The sequence below is a fragment of the Ceratotherium simum genome, chromosome 1, assembly GCF_057802395.1.
Source record: "Ceratotherium simum simum isolate JZ-2026a chromosome 1, ASM5780239v1, whole genome shotgun sequence".
NCBI lineage: Eukaryota > Metazoa > Chordata > Mammalia > Perissodactyla > Rhinocerotidae > Ceratotherium > Ceratotherium simum.
Genome location: NC_141900.1, coordinates 85,532,833 through 85,558,709, shown reverse-complemented (window position 1 = coordinate 85,558,709; position 25,877 = coordinate 85,532,833). Strand labels below are relative to the sequence as shown.

The window sequence follows — 25,877 nt, the reverse complement described above, 5'->3', positions numbered from 1 at the left end:
CCCTTCTCCCCTGAAGCAGGTCATAAGACTCTCATGTAAGGGGTGCTCTCCCTATACGGGGAGGAAAGGGGCTTCCTTATCTCCAAAGATGGAGGGACATCAAGAGGAATCCAAACGAACGGGCCTTGCGAAGTTTCCCCTAGTTTACTGCCCTTAGCTCATACCCTTTTGTTCTATCACATTTTCCCAAGACTTTCTACTTCCTATCAAACTTAATATAAAAACACTCAGGTTTACCCATTTCCTCAGGTCTTCATTTCCTTATGAAGGCTCCTGCGTCAAGTAAATTTATATTACATACATTTATATGCTTTTCTCGTTAATCCGCCTTTTGTCAGTTCAATTGATAGCGCCCCAGCCAGCGATCCTAAGAAAGTAGCAGGAAAAAGAATTTTCCTTCCTCTACATTATCAAGCAGCGTGAGAAAAACAGATGAAAAAATTATGGGCTAATAAGTTCACTGAAGCATCACTGAAGCACAAGGACAAAGAATAGGCTGGGAGCCAAAAATTCCAGCTCAACTCCTGATATTCAAGTTCTAACAGTCCTCCATGTTGTAGCAAGGTCCTGGTCAACAAAGCAGAGAGAAACGGAGAAGACTCAAATGTCAAACATGAATTTTTTATTCCAAGTAACCCAATGAGCTGTTAAAATCAGAATGTATTTATTAATCAATTGCAACTAATAAATGCTGACCCAACTTCAAAGGAAAAGATTTAGAAATGAACAACGCCATTTTACTAAAAAGATATCAACTTCCTAGATGATACTCATAACCATCCCTTTCTGAAAATTGGTTATCTCAAAGGTGTATAGCTAATTATAGAAGCAGGTTCCTACAAAATTACCCAAATCAGTCATGTCTGGCTAGGCCTAAAATCTCTAAGAAACGACATGAAAATAGTTTGACTAATTGCCAGAACCATAGCACAGATTTACTTTGATTCTACCAAACCATAAAGAAAAAGAGATAGGTTTCAAACTTTTAAAAATGTACAGGGGCCGGCCCCATGGCGTAGCGGTTAAGCGCGCGCCCTCCGCTGCTGGCGGCCCGGGTTTGGATCCCTGGCGCGCAGAGATGCACTGCTTGTCAGGCCATGCTGTGGCAGCATCCCATATAAAGTGGAGGAAGATGGGCATGGATGTTAGCCCAGGGCCACTCTTCCTCAGCAAAAAGAGGAGGATTGGCAGATGTTAGCTCAGGGCTGATCTTCCTCACAAAAAAAAAAAAGTACATATGTAAGAGAATAATAACAAACTTAGTAATATCTAGCTTAATTACTAAGAGGAAACTGGGAAATTTTTCTACTTAAGCTAAATAGACAACAATCCATACTCTGAAATGCTCTGAGGATTAGAGAATGAAAATACACCTTAAAGGCAAGCTCATTTACACTAATCACTCCTCTTTACGCAAGTATCACAAAACAGACTGATTTCATCATTTTTTCATTCAAAACTTTTACTATTTGCCAGATACTAACAATACAGTGAACGAAAAAGACATAGTCTCAGCCCTTGAAGAGTTTACAGTCTAAGGGATAAGGCACTTAACTGAAATATCACACACAGATTTATCAATCAAGGTATGTAAACTTCAGCATCTCCATCCACCAGAAGAAGAGTGCTGCCGGTGGATCTTACGTGAACAGCTGAAACAAAAGGTTTGGACTATAAAATAAACTATATCCATTAGCTGTAAATGTAGTTTATTTTACATACAAACACACATATTTTCCTTTAAAGAGAAAATATCACAGAAATCTCTCCCCAAAGAAGGAAAACCATAATGAACTTTAAAACAGCACCATGGAATATAAAAGCTTCACTTTTTTTAGTCACAATCTAGATACCCTAGACTTAAATATGGACAGGTAGCCTATGAACTGCCAATTTAGATTACTGATTAAAACATTGACTCAAAGTAGAAATTTAAACGGTATCAGGGTTGCCTGATTCCACAAGAGACAAAAGGACTGTTAATTTTATAGCTAAGAGAAGTATGTCAAGCAGGTGATATTCATTAATACATGCCAATTTATCCAGTCTCTTAATCAGTTAAAATTAAGACATTATAAAGAATATATTAGGAGAAATTTGCCCTACCAACTATCAGCTAATATCACACTTAATGGTGAAAGACTGACTACTTTTCCTTTAAGACTGAGAACAAGGTGAGGATGTCAGCTCTCATCATTTCTATTCAACATTGTACTAAAGGTTCTAGACAGTGCAATATGGCAAGAAAAATAAATTAAAGGCATACATATTATAAAACAAGAAATAAAACTGTCATTTGTAGATGACATGAGCCTATATGTAGAAAAATCTAAATCTCTAAAAAAACTACTACAGTAATAAGTTTAGCAAAGTTGCAAGATACAAGATCAACATACAAATATCAATTCTACTACTAGGTACATATCCAAAAGAACTGAACAGGGACTCAAACAGATACTTATACACTTGTATTCATAGCAGCATTATTCATAATAGCCAAAAGGTAGAAACAACCCAAATGTCCATCAATACAGGAAAGGAAAAACAAAGTGTGGTATATAGATACAATGGAACATTACTCAACCTTTAAAAGGAATGAAATTATGATATGTGCTACAACATGGATGGACCTTAAAAACATTATACTAAGTGAAATAAGCCAGATACGAAAGGACAAATATTGTATGATTTCACATACAATATGAGGTACCTAAAGGCAAATTCATAGAGACAGAAAGTAGAATACAGCTTTCCAGGGGCTAGGAAAAGGAGAGAAAGGTGAGTTATTGTTTAATGGGTACAAGTTTTTGTTGGGGAGGATGAGAAAATTTGGGGTATAGACAGTGGCGATAGTTATACAACATTATCAACGTACTTAATGCCAATGAATTGTACATGTCAAAATGGTTAAAATCATAAATATTATGTTATGTATATTTCACCACAGTAAAAAAAATCACTTGTGGGGCTGGCCAGGTGGCGCAGTGGTTGAGTGCACGCACCCCACTTCGGCGGCCTGGGGTTCGCAGGTTTGGATCGCGGGCGCGCACTGACACACTGCTTGTCAACCCATGCTGGGGCGGCATCCCGTATAAAGTAGAGGAAGATGGGCACAGATGTTAGCCCAGGGCCAATCGTCCTCAGCAAAAAACAGGAGGACTGGCATTGGATGTTAGCTCAGGGCTAGTCTTCCTTACCAAAAAAAAAAAAAAAAACACTTATATTTCTATACACTAGCAATAAACAACCTAAAAATAAAATTAATAAAACAATTCCATTCATAACAGCATCAAAAAAATAAAACACTTGGGGCCAGCCCGGTGGCATAGTGGGTTAAGTTCACATGCTTGGCTTCAGCAGCCCGGTGTTTGCGGGTTCGGATCCCAGGCTTGGATCTACACACCGCTCCTCAAGCCATGCTGTGGCAGTGTCCCACATACAAAATAGAGGAAGATTGGCACAGATGTTAGCTCAGGGACAATCTTCCTCACCAAAAAACAAAAAAAAAAACTTAAAAAATAAATTTAAGAAAAGAAGTGTTAAGCTTATACACTATAAAGTACAAAATATTGCTAAGAGCAATTAGAGAACATCTAAAAAAGTGGAGAGATGTTTTATGTTCATGGATTGGAAGTCTCAGTATCAGTAAGATGGGAATTCTCCCAAAATGACCTATAGATTCAATACAATTGCTATCAAAATCCTGGCAAGCTTTTTTGTAGAAAATGACAGGCTTATCCTAAAATTTATATGGAAATTTAAAGGACCTAAGATAGTCAAAATAATTTTGAAAAAAAAGAACAAAATTAGAGCATTTATACTAACTAATTCCAATACTTACTATAAAGCTACAGTAATCAAGAAAGTGTAGTATTGGCACCAAGATAAACAAGCAGATCACTGGAACAGACTACAGAGTCTGGGAATAGACCCACACCATCTACAGACACTGATTTTCAACAATGGTGTCAAGGCAATTCATAGTCTTTTCAACAAATGGTGCTGCGACAACTAGATATCTATATGAAGGAAAAAAGATTAGGCCCATTCTCTCACTCATACACAAAAATCAACTCAGAATGCATCGTAGACCTCAATGTAAAATCTAAAACTATAAAACTGCTAGAAGAAAACAAAGGAGAACATTTCTGTGACCTTGAGTTAAAGATTTTTTAGACATAACACCAAAAGTACAATCTATTAAAAAAGTAATAAATTGGACTTTATCAAAATTAAAAACATTAGCTCTTCAAAATATATCATTAGGAAAATGAAAAGACAAGCCACAGACTAAAAGAAAACATTTGCAAATCGCATATCCAGAAAAGGACTTGTAATTGGAATATAGAAAGAAGGCCTACACTTAGTAATAAGAAAACAATCCAATTTAAAAATGGGCAAATGATCTGAAATAGACATTTCACCAAAGTAGATAGGCAAATGGCTAATAAGCACATGAAAAGATGCTCAACATCACTAGTCATGGGGAAATGTAAACTAAAATCATAATGATAGCACTACACAACCGCTAAAATGGCTATAAACAAAAAGACTGACAATGCCAAGTGCTGACAAGGATGTAGAGAAACAAACATTCATACCTCGTTGGTGGGAATGTAACATCATACAAACACTTTGGAAAAGTCTGCCATTTTCTTAAAAAGTTAAACATAAACCTAACACATGACCCAGCAATTCCACTCCTAGATATCTGTCGAAGAGAAATTAAAACATATATCCACACACAGACTTATCCACATGACAGTCCAAAGCAGCATTATTGAAAATAGCAAAAAGTTGGAAACAGTCCAAACGTACATCAGCTAAAAATGATAAATAATATGTGGTATATCCATATAATAGAATTCTATTCAACAATAAAAAGGAAAAACTATTTATACATTTCTCCAAAGAAGATATACAGATGGCTAACAGACACATGAAAAGATGTTCAAAATCATTAACTATCAGGGAAATGCAAATCAAAACTACAATGAGATATCACCTGACGCCCGTCAGAATGGCTATAATTAACAAGACAGGAAACATGTGTTGGAGAGGATGTGGAGAGAAGGGAACTCGCATACACTGCTGATGGGAGTGCAAACTGGTGCAGCCACTATGGAAAACAGTATGGAGATTCCTCAAAAAATCAAGGATAGAACTACCATATGATCCAGCCATCCCACTGCTGGGTATTTATCCAAAGAACTTGAAAACACCAATTTGTACAGGTACATGCACCCATGTGTTCATTGCAGCGTTATTCACAATAGCCAAGACTTGGAAGCAACCTAAGTGCCCATCAAGGGATGAATGGATAAAGAAGCTGTGGTATATATACACAATGGAATACTACTCAGCCATAAGAAACGATGAAATCCAGCCATTTGTGACAACATGGATGGACATTGAGGGTATAATGCAAAGTGAAATAAGTCAGAGGGAGAAGGTCAAATACCGCATGATTTCCTTCATTAAGTAGTAGATAATAACAACAATAAACAAACACATAGGGACAGAGATTGGATTGGTGGTTACCAGAGGGGAAGGGGGGAGGGAGGAGGGTGAAAGGGATAATTCGGTACATGTGTGTGGTGATGGGTTGTAATTAGTATTTTGGTGGTGAACATGATGTAATCTATGCAGAAATAGAAGTACAGTGATGTACACCTGAAATTTTTACAATGTTATAAACCAATGTTACTGCAATAAACCAATGTTACTGCAAAAAAAAAAAAAAAAACAATAAAAAGGAAAAACTATTTATACATGAATGAAACTAGAAAACATCACGCTAAGTGAAAAACCTAGACACAAAAGATCATATATTGTACGACTCATTTATATGAAATTTCCAGAAAAGACAAATCTATAAACAAAGACAGCAAATCAGTGATTACTTGGGGTGGAGAGTGGGAGCAGGGATTGACTGGAAATGGGCAAAACGGACTTTTTGGGGAAATGGAACTGTTCTAAAACTGGATTGGGGTAGTGATTTTAAAACTCTATATACTTCATACCCATTAGGATAGCTATTATAATTAATAAATAAATAAATAAATAAAATGGTTAAAGTGGTAAATTTTATGTTATATCTACCTTTTACACAGTAAAAAAAAAACCTCTACAAATACATTTATTAATAGTCACTGAGTTGTCGGGGCCAGCCCGGTGGCGCAGTGGTTAAGTGCACACGCTCCACTTTGGAAGCCCGGGGTTCACAGGTTCAGATCCCCGGCGCGCACCAACGCACCGCGTGTCAAGCCATGCTGTGGCGGCGTCCCATATAAAGTAGGGGAAGATGGGCACGGATGTTAGCCCAGGGCCAATCTGCCTCAGCAAAAAGAGGAGGATTGGCGTCAGATGTTAGCTCAGGGCTGGTCTTCCTCACAATAAAAAAAAAAAAAAAGAGTCACTGAGTTGTAATTTACAACAGGTGGATTTTATCCTATGTAAATTTACCTCAATAGAGCTGTTAAAAACAAAGAAACAAGGCATTAGGAGGAACTTAGGCAAATTCAAGAGTTATTATAAAATTCTAGCACTTAAAACAAAGTGTGGTATTGGTAAAGGGATCGACAAAGAGACGAATGAAACAAAACGGAGAACCCAGAAACACAATGGATACAGAGTATGACAGAAAGTGGCATTACATATCAATGGGGAAAGGACAGACTTAGTCAACAAACAGGACTGGGACAATTGGTCATCCATATGGAAAAATAAAATTAGATCACTATCTCACACCATAAACAAAAATAAATTCCAGATAGACAAAAGACTGAATTGTGAACAAAACTAAACATGTTAGAAGACTATATAGGGCCGGCCCCGTGCTGTTGGGGGCCCGGGTTCGGATCCCGGGCGTGCACCGACGCACCGCTTCTCCGGCCATGCTGAGGCCGTGTCCCACATACAGCAACTAGAAGGATGTGCAGTTATGATATACAACTATCTACTGGGGCTTTGGGGGGGAAAATAAATAAATAAATAAAATTATTAAAAAAAAAAAAAGAAGACTATATAGAAGAGTACATGACCTCAAGATAGGGAAAAGTTTCTAATACAAGACTCAAAAAGGACAAACTATATACAGAAAAAAATTGATCAATTTTAAATTAAAAAATATAACCTCTGTATAAAAGTTATAAGTAAAAAAAAAAGCAAGCCACAGACCAGAAGATATTTGCAACACATATATCTGATAAAAGATTAAAATGAATATATATAAAGAACTTTTAAAAATCAATAAAAAAACCAATGAAATCCCAAAAGAAAAATGGAAAAGAATATGAATATAGATAACACTTAACAAAAAAGGAAATCCAAATGGACTACAAATATATTAAAAGATGCTCTATCTCACTAATATCCAAGGAAATTCAAGTTAAAACAACAAAGATACCACTGCACAACTACCCGACTGACATAAGTTCAATATCTGACAACAGCACATATTAGTAAGGATTCAGAAAACAGGAATTAATAAAACCAATTTAGAAAGCAATTTGGGGCCGGCCCCGTGGCTTGGCGGTTAAGTGCGCGCGCTCCGATGCTGGTGGCCCGGGTTCGGATCCCGGGCGCGCACCGAGGCACCACTTCTCCGTCCATCCTGAGGCCGAGTCCCACATACAGCAACTAGAAGGATGTGCAGCTATGACATACAACTATCTACTGGGGCTTTGGGGGAAAAAATAAATAAATAAAATCTTTAAAAAAAAAAAAAAAGAAAGCAATTTGGGAGTATATGGTAAAGTTGATATACCTTAAGCAATTTTGCTTATAGGGATATCCCTAGGGAAACTATCATACATGTGCATAAGGAAACATGATTCAGGATGTTCACTCCAGATTAACAAAAAAAAAAAAGAAACATTAGTAGGGGAATGGGTAAACCGCAGTATATTCATACAATGAAGTACTCCATAGTAGTTAAAATGAATCAACCAGAAAATCTACACATTAGACTGATTAAGACTCAAAATAAAGTTCAGTGAAAAAGTAGGCTGCAGAATAATATCTACTATATAAGACCATTTATGTTGTTTTTAAACGTACAAAACAATGCTATATATTGTTTATCAATACACAAATCATATTGATAAACAATTTATAGCAAAAGTATTAAAACATGAAGGGGAATTATAAACAGCAAAGTTTGGACAGCAGTTACTTCTGTGATGCGAGGAAGAGAGGGTAGGAAGGGAATGAATACAGAAGGGGTATAAAGGGGTCTTCAGTTTTATCTACAATATTTTATATCTTTAAAAAATATCTACAGAAAAGTCTGGAAAATGCTAACATTTGTTAAATCGAGCAGTGAGTACAATTTTCTCAATAATCTTCCACATGCTTGGAAAAAAAATTTTTAAACAGGCTTTTGGTCAAATGAATATATACACAAGTACCAGGCAGCAAGAGAAAAATATTTATCTCTTTTTGGAACCTACATTTGTAAAACTATCCTACTAATGTCTCTCTGTTGCCTAACTCACTCAGTGTGACAGAAACTTTCAAGTATTTAGGCACAAACATCCTGTACGGTCGAGTCGTCTTTTCCCTAACAAGATACTTCTCATAAAATGATGCCCAAGACACTGAAAAATCTGGCTACGTGGATACCAGTGATCTCTCTATCAACCAATACAGTCAATGTGCCATCCCCCACCTACCTCAGTGTAGTTTAAAAATCTTTTACCTTACAACTAAATTATTCCCGAATCATTCTTAAGTTTCATCACAAGTCTCTATGAAAACTTATACTACGAATGACTCAACAAAAACCCAAAATTACATCTCTTTCTAGTTTTTTTTTTTAAAGAGTCACCCTGAGCTAACATCTGTTGCCAATCTTCCTCTTTCTTTTTCCTCCCCAAAGTCCCAGTGCATGGTTGTATATTCTAGTTGTAAGTCCTTCTAGTTCCTCCACGTGAGCCACCACCACACCATGGAAACTGACAAGACGGGTGGTGTGGTTCCGTGACCAGGCTACAAACCCGGGCCGCCAAAGTGGCGAGAGCACCGAACCTTAACCACTAGGTCATCAGGGCTGGCTCTATCTCTAGTTTTAACATAATTTTCCCTCTAGACCCTACATTCTTCAGTCCCACACATCCACAGAGAACTCAATATAAGTCCTCCACATAGATACAGTGTTTCTGGATCTTCCAATCCTGGGCAGATTTATGTGACTCAGATAGCATTGAGGGAGTGTGTTAATTAGTGCCAAAGAGAACTGAACGTGGAACTCTGCTTAATCAGCAATCTAGGATGCAAGCTCCTGAGAGAAAGAGGACAATGACTTTCCATCCAAGCATGATGAGTACATCAAACTGAAAATGATGCCCAGGAACAAGCAGGTCCAGAAACAGGAATTAAAACAAAACTGGCTTTATAAGGTTCACTGTTCTGCAGACCCGATGGCAGTCCATCTGTTTTTGCTTCATTTTCTGGCTCAGTTAAAAGTACCTTAGAGAGTTTACTTGTCCCTTCTCCTCAAAATAACTATGGAGAACACTACTCAAGTTCAATGAAAATCTTGAGTTTTAAGCATTACCCATTAATGTATGTGTATATCTCTCTCTGTGGGGTCTCTACATTGTTGTATGAGTCTGTGTGGGCTATCTCTGTGGGTATGTCTCTGTGTGTGGGCAGGGTCTGGATAGAAGGATCTGGAGGGGTTCTGTTGTACGTAGGGGATCTCTGTGTGTCTGTCTTTATGTATCTGTGCCTGTCTGTGTTTCTATGTCTCTATGTCTATCAAGTATTTGATTACAAGTTTTACAATAAGTTTTACTATAAATTTCTACCCTTCACAAAACCCTAAAATGATTTTCTTGCCTCGCTACTCTGAGGTTTCATAAAAGAGAAGTATGAAATAAGACCAAATGCTAAGCCAACACTCTTCAACAATGAGTAAAAAACTGAGGTTCTGGTGGGTATACACTAGTATAGAACCAAAGTTGCCCGAGATTGTGCATTTCTAACAAGCTCCGGGGTGTTACCAATGCTTCTGGTCATGGACCAGCTTGAGTAGCAAGAATCTAAAAGATTCCAAACTTAATAAACTGCCTCTAATTATAATTAGACTTCTCATGTAGATTTTCCAGAGTATCCTCTGACTGACACGTGTATCAGATCAGCTTGAGTGTTATACACCTGACCATAAATTAGAAGTTATCATTTTGTTTTAAATATGAGTCTCCTGTGAGTTTGGCTTGAATGAGCCAGTCCTAAGAGGTGAATGATGTCTAAGTGTACTAAAAATGTGAATTTCTGGATTGGTAAAGCTAGAACATGAAACCTCACAATGGTTCTGCTACATTGTGAAGCCTCCTGGGTGAACAACCAACTAGTTTCCCTGAGGTGATACACCTCAATTTCAATGCTGAACTCTTCAGACTGCAACAATTCCTACTTCCAGTATTGCTCATATCAAACTAGATTGTATTTATTTACTTTCATATCTATATTCCCTACTCTCTGAGGGCAAGAATGATATTTTGCTGATGTAATAACCCTATCTCTTATCAGTGTTTAGCACACAACACATAAATGATTTTTGCACAAAAGAAGCTCACAATGTATTAGGGGAGATTATTAGACAAGCATCCAGAAGCAGTAAAGTTGCTTCTCTATTTCTATAATACAGTCCAGCATCGACTCTAAAAAGGAACTAGCATTAGACCAATCATCTTTTTTTCCTTATAGATACAATAGATGTGAATGTAGTAAAAATTCCTATTCCATTTCTGTCTCCCAAAGCAGAGTGACCCAAGACTAAACTCAGTCAAGCTCTATCCAACAAAGCTTTGTTGAAGAAGACACTTTATCTACCTGCCAGGAAAAAAAGTCCTTCTTTAACTTGGAGCAGGTAATGTCAACTTTGAAAAGTAGATACATACAACTATCTAATCAGGGCAAAACTTTTTCTGACTACAGTCTCATCACACATACTCAATTCTTGGCAATGCCTTAAAAAAAAAATCAGGTGTCATTTTGGAAAAGGACCACACAGTATTACATTTTTCCAACTTAGTATAACTGCAGAAGGTAAGTTCCTCTGTAGACCACTGTTGCACAGGATATGTATTTGAGATATCATTGAGGCTCCAATTTCTATCAAAACATAATCTATATCCACTAAACAATAATAACTATGTTTGCTATGTTTACTTATAAACAATAAGTAGAATTTGCTAAAATAGCAAGTGCTCCTATGAGTAACTCATTATAAGCACTAAGTTGGTACTACCAGAATGGCAATTTCTTTTTTTTTTGTGAGGGAGATGAGCCCTGAGCTAACATCCGTGCTAATCCTCCTCTTTTTGCTGAGGAAGACTGGCTCTGAGCTAACATCTATTGCCAATCCTCCTCCTTCTTTTCTTCCCCAAAGCCCCAGTAGATAGTTGTATGTCATAGTCGCACATCCTTCTAGTTGCTGTATGTGGGATGCAGCCTCAGCATGGCCTGAGAAGCGGTGCGTCGGTGCGCGCCCGGGATCCGAACCCGGGCCGCCAGTAGCGGAGCGTGCGCACTTAACCGCTAAGCCACGGGGCCGGCCCAGAATGGCAATTTTTAGTGTCATTCTTGACTTAACTAGATACAGTCTTCAATCAAAAGTTACTTCTACATGTCCAGCTAAAAGTTAAGAAAGAAAAACAGTCAAGAAGGACAAGTTAAAGAGAAAGAAATAGAGAACAAACCGGAAAAAGTAAAATATTAAATTTTATTTGGGAGGGGCCAGCCTGGTGGCATAGCAGTTAAGTTCACACGCTCTACTTCGGTGGCCCAGGGTTCACAGGTTTGGATCCCGGGCATGCACATATGCACCACTTATCAAGCCATGCTGTGGCAGTGTCCCATATAAAGTAGAGGAAGATGGGCACGGATGTTAGCCCAGGGCCCATCTTCCTCAGCAAAAAGAGGAGGATTGGCCACGGATGTTAGCTCAGGGCTAATCTTCCTCACACACACACACACACACAAAATTTATTTGGGGACAAACAAAGCTATCTTACATTACAAAAGTCCCTATCTTACATTACAAACAAAAATAAATTGCAGATGGATTGAAGACCAAAACAGAATAAACACAACCAAAAACAGTTGAAGAAAATATAAAAGCATTTATTTATAAACCAGGGGTAGGAAAAGCGATTCTAAGACACAAAATGTTTAAGTCATAAAGGAAAAAACTGGCCAATCTGACTACATAAAAACTTTTAAAATAATAAACAAAGTTATAAGTCAACAAGAAATAGAGTAGGAAAAAATACTGGCAAAGAATGAATATCCAGAATATATAAAGAATTCCTACAAGTCGATATGAAAAAGACAAGTCAACAGGAGGGCAGGCATCTTTATTTTGTTCACTGTTGTATCCCCAGCACGTGGCAATAGTAGTCACTCAATAAATATTTGTTAATGAATAAATATAAACTGGCAATTACAAGAAAAAGAATATAAATTGCTAATATATGCATGAAAATATTCTCAGCCTCATTATAAGCAGGAAAAATGCTAATAAAAACAACAGTAAAAGATTTTCCTCATAAGAGATGTAAAACTATCTAGCATTGGTGAAGGTGTGGTGAAAAGGTTGTCTTGTATATAGTTAGTTGATGTGTAAAATGGTACTACATTTTTGAAGGCAACATGACATTACATATTAAGTTTAAAATGGGGAGATCTTTCAACTCCAAAATTCTACCTTTAGGTATCTATCTTAAGAGAAACACTTACACATGTAGACAAAGAAAATGCACACAGAGAGTTACTACAGCATATTTTATAAAGAAAAAAAATTAAGTTAAATGTGCATCAACAGAAGAATGGTTTAATAAACAACAATGGTACAGACTTTGGAAATCAATTCAGCAGTTAAAAAGAATGAGATAGATACACATGTACCGATGTGTAAAAAGCTCCAAAACATGCTGTTAAGTGAAAAAAGGAACCTACAAAACAATGTATATATAGCATGTTTTTATTTATGTACAAGTTATAAAACTACAAATTTCTCTATGTATAAATATGAATGTAGGGGCCGGCCCCGTGGCTTAGCAGTTAAGAGCGCGCGCTCCGCTGCTGGCAGCCCGGGTTCAGATCCCGGGCGCGCACCAACGCACCGCTTCTCTGGCCATGCTGAGGCCGCATCCCACATACAGCAACTAGAAGGATGTGCAGCTATGACATACAACAATCTGCTGGGGCTTTGGGGGGAAAAATAAATAAATAAATAAAATCTTTAAATAAATAAATAAATAAATAAATAAATATGAATGTAAAGTCAGAAAAAAATGTCGAGAAAGATAAATTGATAGCAAAGGTCACCTCTGGGGAGGGGAATAAGACCGGCTAAAGGTCAAGGAAGGATTCTGCTTTATTAGCTTGAATTATTTTACAAGAATATATTCAAGTATTACTTGTATAATTAAAAACAATTCTTTTAAAGAAAAAATACTATAAATACATTTTACTGACATGAAGAAAACAAGCAGAACATATTTTGGGGATTAGACAGGGAGATAAAAAATTCCATTTTAGATACGTTTGTTTTGAAGTTCAACTGCCAGCAGGCAGTTGTACACACACAAGATTGGCATTCAGAAGAGGGTCCTGGCTAAAGAAATAATTTGGGGAGTTGCTGGTATGTAGATGATACTCAAAGGCATAGGAATGGTGTGGATGACTTAGGGAGAAAACACAATGGAAAGAGCAGAGGGCCCAGGATCAAGGCAAAAGAGCCAACAAAGAAGACTGAGAAGCAGCAGCCAGAGAAATAAGAGGAAAACTAGTAAAGAGCAGTGTCTTGGAAGCCAAGAGAAGAGAGTGTTTTGGTAAAAAGCTGGTGTCAAATGCTGCCAAGAGGTCTGATATGGTGAGGGCTGGAAAAAAAAAAAAAGCCATGTTTCCCAATCCGATGGACATTAGCAACTTTAACAAGAGGGCTTTGTTTGGGTCAGAGTATTGGAGTAGGAGTAGGAGTAGGTTAATGAGTTCATGGAAAGAAAAAAAATGTGTACATAGCACATACTGAAAACTCCTTTAAGAAGCTTAGCTGTGAAAGGGAGTAGTAGAAAGATAGGACAGTAGCAGAAAGGAGATACGGGGGTCAGAGGGCAGGGTTTTCAAAATGGGAGAGATTAGAGCAAGCTGGAATAGTAGGAAAAGCGTAGCAGAAAGAGGAATTAACCAAAGGAAGAACTTGAAGAAGACAGGAGAATGTGCTTAGAGCACCTGTGGAAGGACTGGTCTTGACAGAATGAAGGATACTTCCTCTATAGTAACAGGTGAGAAGGAGAAAAAGATGAGCCCCAGAGGCAGGTAGGTTTATAGATTTGGGAGGTACAAAGATGAAAGAATTCCTTTTTGGTGGCAAGGAATTCCCTTTTGGTAGCTTCTGGGGTGTTTTTTGTTTTTTTGCTTGAGGAAAATTGGCCCTGAGCTAACATCTATGCCAATCTTCCTCTATTTTGTACGTGGGTCGCCGCCACAGCATGGCCGCCAACAAGTGGTGTAGGTCCGCGCCCGTGAACTGAACTCGGGCCGCCGAAGTGGAGCACGCTGAACTTAACCACTAGGCCCCGTGGCCAGCCCCATGGCTAGCCCCGTGGCTTCTGTTTTTAAAATAAAGTGTAAGGCATATCACTGGTTTAAAAAGAACACAAGAGAGATTAGAAATAAATAGACATGGTATGAAATAGTCATTTGCAGTGAGTGGGAAAGTGAACTTACTAGAGAAATATATAACATTGCTGGGCAATGATGATTACACATATGAGACTATGGTTATAAATTTATAATGACATTGATCTACCTGGTTTTCTGATTTTCTCTAGCAACTTTCAGCTCCAATGATGCAAGAAAATAAGAAGGCAGATGGTTAGGTTCAACTACTGCATCACTAGAGTTTCACAAAGAGCAGAAGTCAACTCTGGCTAAATTAACAGAAAAAGAATTTACAGAAAGGATATGAGGTACCTTTCAGATTGGAGAACGTGCTTCAGGGCTACACAGCTGAAAACCACCACCCAAAATCAAACACAGAATGGGCTTGGCAGATGTCATGACTACTAATGCCAAGCAGGAGATGTTGTAGCTTGGGCTGCACCATTATAGTTCTGGATACAGGGGTCACACTAACAGCACCCCCACTGTTGCCTCTGTAACTTGATTTTGCTGCTTGAGGCTGACACTAGATGGGGATTTGCTGGTAATGGAGGGGCAAGTTGTGGAGGACACAGTGAAAAGATTTGGGGGGATTGGATTAACTGAGAAGATGAAGAGTAGTAAAGGAATGAATATTAGGAAGATAATGGATGACTGGACATCAGGTAGCGATCGAGGTAAACAGGGATGTGAGGCATGGTGGTTTAGTCCTCCCCTCGGAGGAGCATAGATCCTGAGATCCAAAAAGTTGCACAGAGTGGCCTTAGCAGCAGCCTATGTGCAACAGCTTAAGCAGATTTCACACGGGAGTTTGGTCAGAAAAGTAGGGGGTTGGCAGTGTGGCAAAGCCTCCCACTGTTGCTATGGGCAGTGTCTCATCTCACTAATCCCAAAGGCATCACAGATTGGCAAAGCCTTGGGCAAATTAATTACTCTCTTTGAGCCTATAAAATAAAGGCTCTGTATTTTACATCTGTAAAATAAAGGTAATAATTTTCATCTGAAAAAGCTATTATGATTAAATGAGATAGAGAGAGAGAGATGCCTGTCAGAGAGTAGGTATTCAGTAAATGGTAGCCATAAGTGAAGAGTTATAACTGAAGCCAAGAGAAGACATAGTCAACAGTATCAAATCTTTTAGAAGGATCAAAAGGGTTCACATTGGAGCATTGCAGGAGATAAGTTTGTTGGGAAGATGAAGCCAGTTTTAGTCTCAGGTTACTTAATTTTCAATAACAGCTTTGCAGTATTCAGAAAGGCTTTAAGGAAAAGCCTGATATATAGGCTTTTCCAGCAGCACCAGCAGCTCTAAAACCTCTGTACCCTTCCTTAACATAAGTTCTGATCTAAGAAGAACCAGGTGCCCCAAACAGATACATTTCTACTGATAGACCCTTGAAAAAAAGAATAGGAAATTACCAGCTATTAAAGCAGTGTCCCAGAGGGAAAATGGCTAATTGAATTGTTGCAGAATATAGTTGGCTAAGAGGCAGACTGAACATCATATACATCATGTCTTTTTTTTTTTTTTAAAGATTTTATTTATTTATTTTTTCCCCCAAAGCCCCAGTAGATAGTTGTATGTCATAGCTGCACATCCTTCTAGTTGCTGTATGTGGGACTCGGCCTCAGGATGGACGGAGAAGTGGTGCCTCGGTGCGCACCCGGGATCCGAACCCAGGCCACCAGCATCGGAGCACGTGCACTTAACCACCAAGCCACGGGGCCGGCCCTACGTCATGTCTTAAGTTATTTAATTTAATCAAAAATAGTTTTAGACTTAGAACTGTTACAGAACAAATTTCAATCCACTGGTTTCTCCTCTGCTCAGCTCTCACCAAATCTCACGCCATAGGTCATTCAGACTGTTAAAAGCTCCTACAAATTCTATAGAAATCTGATCAGATTTACTAAACCTCTTATTAGGTCAATGCAATTTCAGCTCCTCTAATTGTGCCTACCACCGGAACACGAAGGCAAGGCGGAGGGAGAGCCAGGGCAATTACCAGGACTGTTTTTCTCCCATCCACCTCAGTTGTACCTTTCTGAAGTATTTAAGCAAGAACTACCAAGAAAGAAACTACATATTCTTTATAAACTCAACCTGACAAGAGTCTGAATAAAGATTCCAAAAATCTCTTCTTTTTTTTTCTTTCATTGTAGGGGAGTGGAACACTTTCAAGGAAATGACATAATAAAGAAACTCATTCTCTCTTTTTCATGAACTATCCATTTCTTGAGCTGAATGGACACTAAGGACCTAAGTCGTCCTTACGTCCTTTATATCCTCAAGACGTAAAATACACAACTGCAACTTCAGCTCTGAGCAACCTCCTAAAACAGCTCTTAATGTTCAATCTTTCCCAGGTCCAGGGAGAATTATACTAATAAAGAATAAGGACTGCTTTCTCAGAAAATTCATAAATGTTCACATACCTATATGGTAAGGCCATTAAACAAGCTCAATAAATAACAAGAAACTACTTTTTAGTGAAATAAAAACATATACAAAAAATATACAGATTAACTAAGATTTAAAAGGTTCAATCTGAGCTTTGGACAGAGAAACACTTCAATTGACAAGAAACAGAGTTTAGGCTTTGGAGTCTAACAGATTAGAGTTCTGTTAGCTCCACCACATTACTAAATGTATAACCTTGAGACAAATTCCTTAATCTCTTCAACCCTCAGTTTCCTCAATAAAACAAGGATAACACTACCTCTCTCTGAGAGCTCTTAAAAGGACTAGATAAAATAGTTTATGTACAGGGCTGGCCCTGTGGCTTGGTGGTTAAGTGCGCGCGCTGCGATGCTGGTGGCCCGGGTTCGGATCCCGGGCGCGCATCGAGGCACCACTTCTCCGTTCATCCTGAGGCCGAGTCCCACATACAGCAACTAGAAGGATGTGCAGCTACGACACACAACTATCCACTGGGGCTTTGGGGGGAAAAAATAAAATAAATAAAATCTTTAAAAAATAAATAAATAAATAAATAAATAAATAAATAAATAAATAAATAAAATAGTTTATGTACAGCTCTAATACAATGCCTGGTACACCACAGGAATACATAACAGTATGTTTCCCCATCTAATTTTCAAGAGGTTTAATTAGAGATTGATTCATAGAGAAGTGGGACTTAAAGAACAGGGAAAAACTGTTAGCTGGACAGGAAGGAGGAGCATATTCCTCAGGTACTCCAGATTTATTTATAACTTTGAAAATAAGAATAAATTTCTCATATTATCAGTAAAATACTAATGTGAAAAAGTATCATTGATCTTGAAATGCTTGTCTATACAGTCACGCACTGCATAAGAACGTTTTGATCAATGACGGACTACATGTACAACCGTGGTCCTGTAAGATTAGTATCATACAGCCTACGTGAGTAGTAGGCTATACCATCTAGGCTTGTGTAAGTACACTCTATGTTTGCACAACGACGAAATCGCCTAACGACACACTTCTCAGAACATATCCCTGTCGTTAAGCAACACCCAACTGTATATAAGATATTCTTCTCCCTCTCTTACAATATTACAATTCTTTGAGGTTCTGAATTTGTACAATTTTTTTCCATCCTCGTCTTTTTTGTGTGAGGAAGACCAGCCCTGAGCTAACATCCGATGCCAATCTTCCTCTTTTTCCTAAGGAAGACTGGCCCTGGGCTAACATCCATGCCCATCTTCCTCCACTTTACGTGGGACACCGCGACAGCATGGCCTGACAAGCGGTGCATTACTGCGCGCCCAGGATCCAAAGCCGGGCCGCCAGCAGCAGAGTACTCGCACTTAACCACTATGCCACAGGGCCAGCCCCCTCCATCCTCTTCTTAAAGCCCTGACTCAGACCCTCCTTACTTTGGTTTTGGGATGACCAAAGCCTTATGCCAGACAGACACACCTTAGAGTTCACTTGAGTATTCTGAAAGATTTCTGGGAGAAAGCCAGAACCCAGCAACTAAGAAGTTAGAAAGAATCAGTGTGGCATAATGAAAAGGACATGGGCTTTGGAAACAGACAAAGGTTTAAGACAGAGGTTTAAGTCCTACCTCTGCCACTTTCTAGATATATAACCTTGGCCAAGGCACCTTACCTCTTTGGACTTTATTTCCTTATCTATAACATGGAGATAACGCCACCTATATCTTGTGGTGTTGTCAGGATTAGAAAAATGCCTAAAACAATTCCTGGAATATTGAAGGCCAATTAATGGTAACTATTATTAGGGTCAATCCATCAATTGCCTTTTTGAACACTGTGCAAGGCTGTACTTTCCTAACTGGCAAAAAGGAGTCATACTGCTCCCACATTCCCATGCCTATACCGAAAAGGTTCCACTTTAGTAATCTATAATTAACCAAATCAAGAGCTTAAAGAATTCAGGGCAAGAAAGCACTAACATGGCTCAACTCATTCTCTGCTGACAGCAACAAAGCCAGTGCAAGGTGGATCCATTTGCCAAGAAAAAATAAAGAATCTGTTTCAACGTAGTCATTACTGATACTGACATAAGCACAAAGCAGTTGCGGTTCTTGGGCTCACAGCCTTAACGTCAGAAAGTTTTAACTTTCCTGAAATACATCCTCTCCTGCCTTGTTTTCCCTGCTGTGCTGACATTCCTATTACCCCATTCTCAAGAACACAGGGAAGAAATCCTCTAAACTACTACTATTAGTTCAACTGTGGAACTTATCTTCCCATTTCACAAATCACTTCTTACAGAGATTTCTAGTTTTTTGGGTTCACTTGATGTGAGTTTATGAAGAAAGACACTATGTACAAATATATCATAGCCACAATGACAAGATCTAGTCCCCAGAGCCCCAAGTTACAAAGATAAGATGTGACTGAGTAACCTGCACGCCATATGTTCATTCTTATTAACTACTGTACTTCGGAATTTTGGCTTTTGTAAAAAGTTTATTTCCCTTGTGTGGCTGAGTAAAGTAACAAAACTAAGAAAACTGATGATAGACACATAAATGGATTAAGGGAAACCATCAACGGAAATGTAAGGTAAGATAAATAAGCTTGTGTGTGACAGTTACAATATAAAAGCAATGGTCACCTATCACATAGCCAAAGGCAGATATTCCAAATCCCTAGTACCCCTAGTCCCTCCCTATACTATACAAAAAGCAAAAGGGAGTCAAGGTCAGAATGATTATTTAAACAAACAATCTAAGAATCAAGAAAGGCTCAACAAATCAAAATATCACACTGCAATCAATCCCTTGGTGATATGACTTTCAACTTGGGGGAAAAGGGCAGTCTCATGCACTGATTTTAACTTAGCCAGTTCAATACCAAGAAAGTTCAACACTCTGTCCCCAAAAAGCAGCTTGGCAATGCCTTTAGCTGTGTCATACAGCTGCATCCTTGCCCAGAGCTTCACTTGCTTAACTTTGAATAGTGAAGCTGTTTTTTTTTGGTTGCAATTAACATTGTAAGGCAAGCTGAGCCCTGTCTTCCATAGCCTTGAGGCTGCTGAGTAAATCTAGAATCATAGAACCTACATTTCCATGCTGGAAAAACAGGAAGGAGGTGGTTCAGCAACAAGGAAAAGAATCAAGAAGTATATCTAGAATTAAGAAAAACAGACTGATATGCTGGCCTGTGGTTTTCTAACTTCTTTATATAGAATTTACTGAATTGTGTGTACCTTTCAGAGGAGGTCATGGTGGCATGCATTTAAGCTATGATGGGAGGAGAAATTGATTCTTAAATAATAGCTATCCTTTCTTAAGCCCCTACTCATATGTGCCAAGTTCAATGCTAAAGCCCTCTACAAATATTTCTAATCCTCAATGGTATTAGTATCCTCATTTTATAGAAGAGGAAACTAAGATTTAGAGAATTTGGAAATTACCCAAAAGCTAGTTAGTGAGGGTACTAGGATTCAAATCCAGGTCTGCCCAACTGTAAATCCCATGCTCTAAAAGCAATTTGTTAAACATTCTTACCCTCAAGAGATCTAATCAAATTACAGATTTTATACAAAAAGACCCTTAATCACAGGAAAAAGATTTGGCCAAAGTTATAAAGCAACTCAACTAGTCAGAAATATGTTTCAGATTTCCAAACTCATATCCAGGTACTACCAGCACTGGTGCCCGCCCGTCCTGCCTCTCTTTCCTCCTATAATTCCTCCCACGGGAGTTTCATATTGCAAATGACAAGGACACTGTCGTAAAGTAGCATTAAGCAAATTCCTTCAGTCGCCTCTGGCATCGTTTATCACCTATATTTGGGTAATTAGAACGAAAGGGTTATCTGCTTTATATCTTAATCATGAGACTGTTACAACAAAAGTTAGGCTGGATCCAAGATTCCAATTCAGCTGGGTCCTACACAGTGAAACCAATACAGACTTTACATCACTTTATTGCTGTTCTGATAAAGCAATTAAAAATCACTTACAACAATAAAAATAACATAAATCACCATGTTCATCGGAACACATTGTGCCTTGGAAATTAGAGCCATATCCCTTTTTATATGATCCACATCTCAGTCTTTTCCAGTATGTGCCCCTTTTTTCTGTGCTGATTTAGCTTTATGAGAGGCGAGACACACCCCGGACAGCCATTGTAAGGGTAACATGAGAGTATCATACATCCAGGCACTCTTACTCCTTGGTGTTCAGAGGTTACTGCCTCTTCAAAACTATGTCTGAAAGAAGCCGACAGCTGAGAGAGAAAGCCCCAAGGCTCGCCTTTCCCAAAAGTAGAAGCATTTCTTCCCAACACTTGCAGACCACGGTAAAGGAACCAAGAAAACAATCATTCTCTTCATACATCGTCTAATATTCCCGGTGACCAACTACTGAGCAGAGAAGACAAATCCCTGAGGAGAAAAGAGTAAAGAGAATCTCCCCATTACCCTTCTACGTTCAGAGAAGATGCAAGGATATTGCAGTATCTGGAATGAACGGCACAGACAGCATCAGTACTGCTCTGTGGAAGCGGGTGGCCACCGAAAGGCAGAAAGTCATCATCTGTACAGAAACCTCACAACTGAGAATTTCAATGCGAGGTAACTCTGCTTACTCGTTCTCCAAATAAAAAAGATCTTTCCACCCTTATTGCTGGGGGAACTCTCCTAAGCAGTAAGGTTTTTCTATGCCATCGGGGTCTCTTCCCCGGATAGTCTGAAAAATAACACACAGGAGTATGTTGGGGGTGCAGGGAGGAGTAGTAGTAGGTGCCTGCCTGTCCACGTCCTGCATATTCCAAGTAGTAGGGAAGAGCGCTAGCTCTATGCTCTCTATAACGAAGTACTGGGGTGCCACCTGGAGTCTTCGCTCCCCAGCACTGGGGCCGAGGGGGTGTACCTCTAAGGGAGTGTGTTTCAGCGGAAAAGGGGTCTCTGTTCCCACGATCAGAAGGGAGGGCGTGGAGGGAGATGCCGCCGTGCCGAGAGGATCTGCCGTCCCCCTCCCTCCCTCTCCGCGAGAGGCAGCCCGGCCGCAGTACCTTCTTGACTGTGCGCGGCGCCTCGGTGACGGTGCCGTCGGGGCTGACCAGGGCCTCGCCGCCGTCGCGGTGCCGCTGGTGCTGGTGATGAGGGTCGCTCCGCTTCATGGCCGACGCCTGAGGCACTTTCCCAGCGGCGGGGCTGAGAGCGGCGGCGGGCCCCGAGGCCGGGCCAGGGGCCGGGGGCCGCTCCCCGGCGGGAGCTGGAGCCTCAGGGTCCCCGCCGCCCGCCGGGGGGGCCATGGCGCTCACGGCCGCCGTGCTCAGTCCCAGTTGCGGCTCCGCCTCGGAGGGGCTCAGGTCCTTCAGCTCCACCTCAGGCACCTTCGCGGCAGCCGCTGCTGACACGACCTGCACCGACATCACCGCCTCCGCTGCAATCGCCGGCTCACACTCCTGCTCCAGCTCCAGCTCCAGCTCAGCCCCGCCTCCCGCCTCCCTTCCCCTTCCCTCCCCCATTCCCCCACACCGCCCCTCCATCGCCTCCGCTCCCACCCCCTTCCTCCGCCCGCCCGCCAACCCCGGCCTCTCCCCGCCCCACTCCGCCCCGCCCCAACCCTGTCCGGCCTGGCTCGCGCGCGAGGCGCCACGGAACCTGTAGTGCGTTTGCTCCTGGCCGCACGCGGCGAGAAGACCATGGAACCTCAGCCCCCAACCTACACTGCGCGCTGCCCGCGATGCCTCCTGGGAATTGTAGTCCCCGTCGCCCTCCTTCCGGCTAGCGGGATTCTGTAGACGAGACGGAGCTCTAGGGCCGGCGACTAACGGAAAGGAAAGGAGAGAGAATAGGTGACATGACGAAGGGGCTGAAGACGAGAGGTCTCTAGAGGAATTGCGGCTTCCGGAGAGGGAACGCCAGAAACTGTAGGGTTGGGAACGTGGGAGAGGAACGACTCTCTACGCTGACAGCGTGAATTTCCTCCGTGTGTGCACGTCTGCGATCACGTGAGCCGGCATTTAAAGGGAAAGCTACGTCGTCACGTGAGGAGAGCGGCGGCCTCGTGGTTAAAGTGGCTTGAATTTTTTGCTTGTGTGAAATGGGCACCCCAACAGCTTTCCGAGCTTTGATGGCTTTGTTTTTAGAAGGAATAAAAAATGGCCTTGCCTGCTGTGGCGATTTCTGGCACATTATGGGTGCAGAAATTTAAAATTCGTCTAAAAAAGAAGTTAGGTATCACTAGGTTGAAATTTCAAGGCTAAGGAATTACACATTGCCTTAAGGCTAAATCTTTTGACCTATTAATTCTGGTAGAGAAAGAATATGAAATTCAGATAAATATATCAGCAGAAAGGAATATTAACTGAAATATGAATAGTGATTTCCTTAAGTGATGGGATTTGGGGTGATTTTTTTAACTTTGTACTTCTCTGTATTTTAAATTTTAACATTTATTTTAGAGGTTGTAAGCACAAACACATGCATGACAGTTTTATTTTTAATAGCAAAAAGGTAGCTGAAACTACTTTTACGTCCTACAATAGGGGAATGGGTACAGCCTTTAAAATTAAGTTTGCCAAGAGCTTTTTTTAATGATAAAGAAAAATAAATGCTTATGATAAAATAATAAGCTAAAAGCAGGAGACCAAATTGCACATTCCATAAGATTTTAACTGTGTAAAACACACATTAAAATGCAATTGACATCTAGGTGACAGATTATGAGGCAGATTATTTCTTCTCTATTCTCAGAGAAACTGAGGCAAAGAAAATCTTATAGTTTCAGAGAGTAAGCGATAGCCCTGACAACCGGAGAAGGCCACTGGACATCTAGTCTTCGGAGTAAGTATTTTTTCCCTGGCAAAGGGGGAGAGAAATCACCTGCCTTGATCTCCTCCTTCCCTGTGCCACTGCTTTCTTGGAAATCTGTTCATTTGTGGAGTTGTCTTACCCTGGAGTCTTTAGTATCCTGGTCTTCAAATTTGTGCCTCATAGTATGTGTTGTAAAGCATCTGAGCACTGCCATTTCCACAAAGCCAGCAAGTCTGCCAGACACAAGGGCTTCTTAAGCTTTCTCTTCACACTCTGGCTTTCAAAATTTCCTTCCTGTTGTAAAGAACCAGCTCAGAGCTTCATCCTCCAGCTGTCGGAGCAGAGATTAGCAGCTCTATAACTGATTTCTTTCTTCCCCCTAATGCACAAGGGACCTGTGGTACAGCCACCTGGCGTGTGTCAGAGCTCATAGGCAGCAGCTGCCTACCTGGACTGCCACTAGAATTGATTACTGAGGAGATGAATTAATTCTTCCGTGGGATTTGGTTACAAAACATAAGGAGTTGGAGCACTGAAAAGAAACTGATATTCATTCCTTATTTATCCAGGCACCATACCCTGGTTGGGGCCAAATGTCGGGGCACACCTCTCACCCATTCTCAACTCCATCCTGCTGCTTCTGCCATCTTTTTTACTGGGGGACACCAGGCACAGTTGAGGATGGAAATACCATACTGGAAACAAGATGGTTAAGCACAGTTTATGAACTATTTAGTTTATGAAATATTTAGTTTATGAAATAATTTAGAGGTCTTCTTCCGTCACCCAGGTCATTTCAGCTTCCAGACAGGAAGCTGTTCCTTGGCAGACAGGAATGTGTCTTCCATGCAGGAGATTGGAAGAACTGCTGGGGTATCTGACTAACCCAAGAGAGATAACTTGAAGATACTAACATTGAGAGTTCCCCAAGGAAACAGGCCAGCAAATCACCCTTGGTGAAGACCACACTCATGATCACAGAGTTTCCAGAGAACCATTTAGTGCCACACTCTTAAGTATGAGCATATAGACAAAGTAACCAGATATATGAAGAAAGCCTTTAATATGAATGACAGAGACTAACATAAGTAAGCAGAAAAAAATAAGTAACTTGCAGGAAACAGAGGTTATACATCAAGATGAAATCAAGACCAAATAAAGTCATTAATATCCTCAGAGACTTAAGATATTGTATTTGAGAAAGAACATGCTGTTTCAAGAAGTCAACATTCAGAAAACAAACATGCGACCTTTAAAATGAAAGCATGCTAGCAGAAGTTTTTAAAAACTTGATAAAGAGAAAGAAATTTAAAATAGGAAAGATGCATTTTATCTTTGCTCAGATTGTTGAAGAATGGTGGCTTGTGTCATGGTTTTTATATTTGTGTCTAATGCACATTTTAACATGATAGATGCAATGCACTGTGTAGCTGCAGTTTTCTGGAAAAGTCAGTCTTTTCCTTCATTTTTCAGATCATCAGTAAGTTTTTTCTTTAAATTAAAAAAAAAAAAAAGAAAAGAAAATGAATTAGAGGGCTGGTCCCAGGAAGTCCAACATCTGAATAATAGGAGTGCCAGAAAAAGGTAACCAAAAAAATGGAGCGGGGGGATTTTTTTTTTTTCTTTGAGGAATATCAGCCCTGAGCTAACATCCATGCCAATCTGCCTCTTTTTTGCTGAGGAAGTCCAGCGCTAAGCTAACATATATTGCCAATCCTCCTCCTTTTTTTCCCTTTTTCTCGCCAAAGCCCCAGTAGATAGCTGTTCGTCATAGTTGCACATCCTTCTAGTTGCTGTATGTGGGATGCTGCCTCAGCATGGCTGGATAAGCTGTGCGTCTGGGCACCCGGGATCTGAACCTGGCCACCAATAGCGGAGCACGCGCACTTAACCTCTAAGCCACGGGGCCGGCCCATGGAGACAGCTGTTTTATAATTTTATTTTTATTTATTTATTTTTCCCCCAAAGCC

The 25,877-nt window shown here is 40.1% G+C and overlaps 1 protein-coding gene and 1 long non-coding RNA gene across 4 annotated transcripts in view; one reads left to right on the top strand and one right to left on the bottom strand.

The window, feature by feature from the left end:
* Positions 1-22,637, bottom strand: part of AHCYL2 (adenosylhomocysteinase like 2) — a 170,721-nt gene extending 148,084 nt beyond the window's left edge. For both annotated transcript variants that reach the window (XM_004418695.3, XM_014784916.2), the window contains exon 1: positions 22,158-22,637. In XM_004418695.3, coding sequence (XP_004418752.2) covers positions 22,158-22,637 — 480 coding nt within the window. The remainder of the gene's footprint in view (positions 1-22,157) is intronic.
* A 196-nt stretch (positions 22,638-22,833) lies between these two features.
* Positions 22,834-25,877, top strand: part of LOC147918268 (uncharacterized) — a 13,057-nt gene continuing 10,013 nt past the window's right edge. Inside the window, exons 1-2 of one of the 2 annotated variants that reach the window (XR_015552175.1) lie at positions 22,834-23,138; positions 23,848-23,937. This is a non-coding gene — a long non-coding RNA (uncharacterized LOC147918268). Of the gene's footprint in view, positions 23,168-23,847; positions 23,938-25,877 lie in introns of both variants that reach the window. The other variant, XR_015552174.1, reaches the window with a different exon arrangement.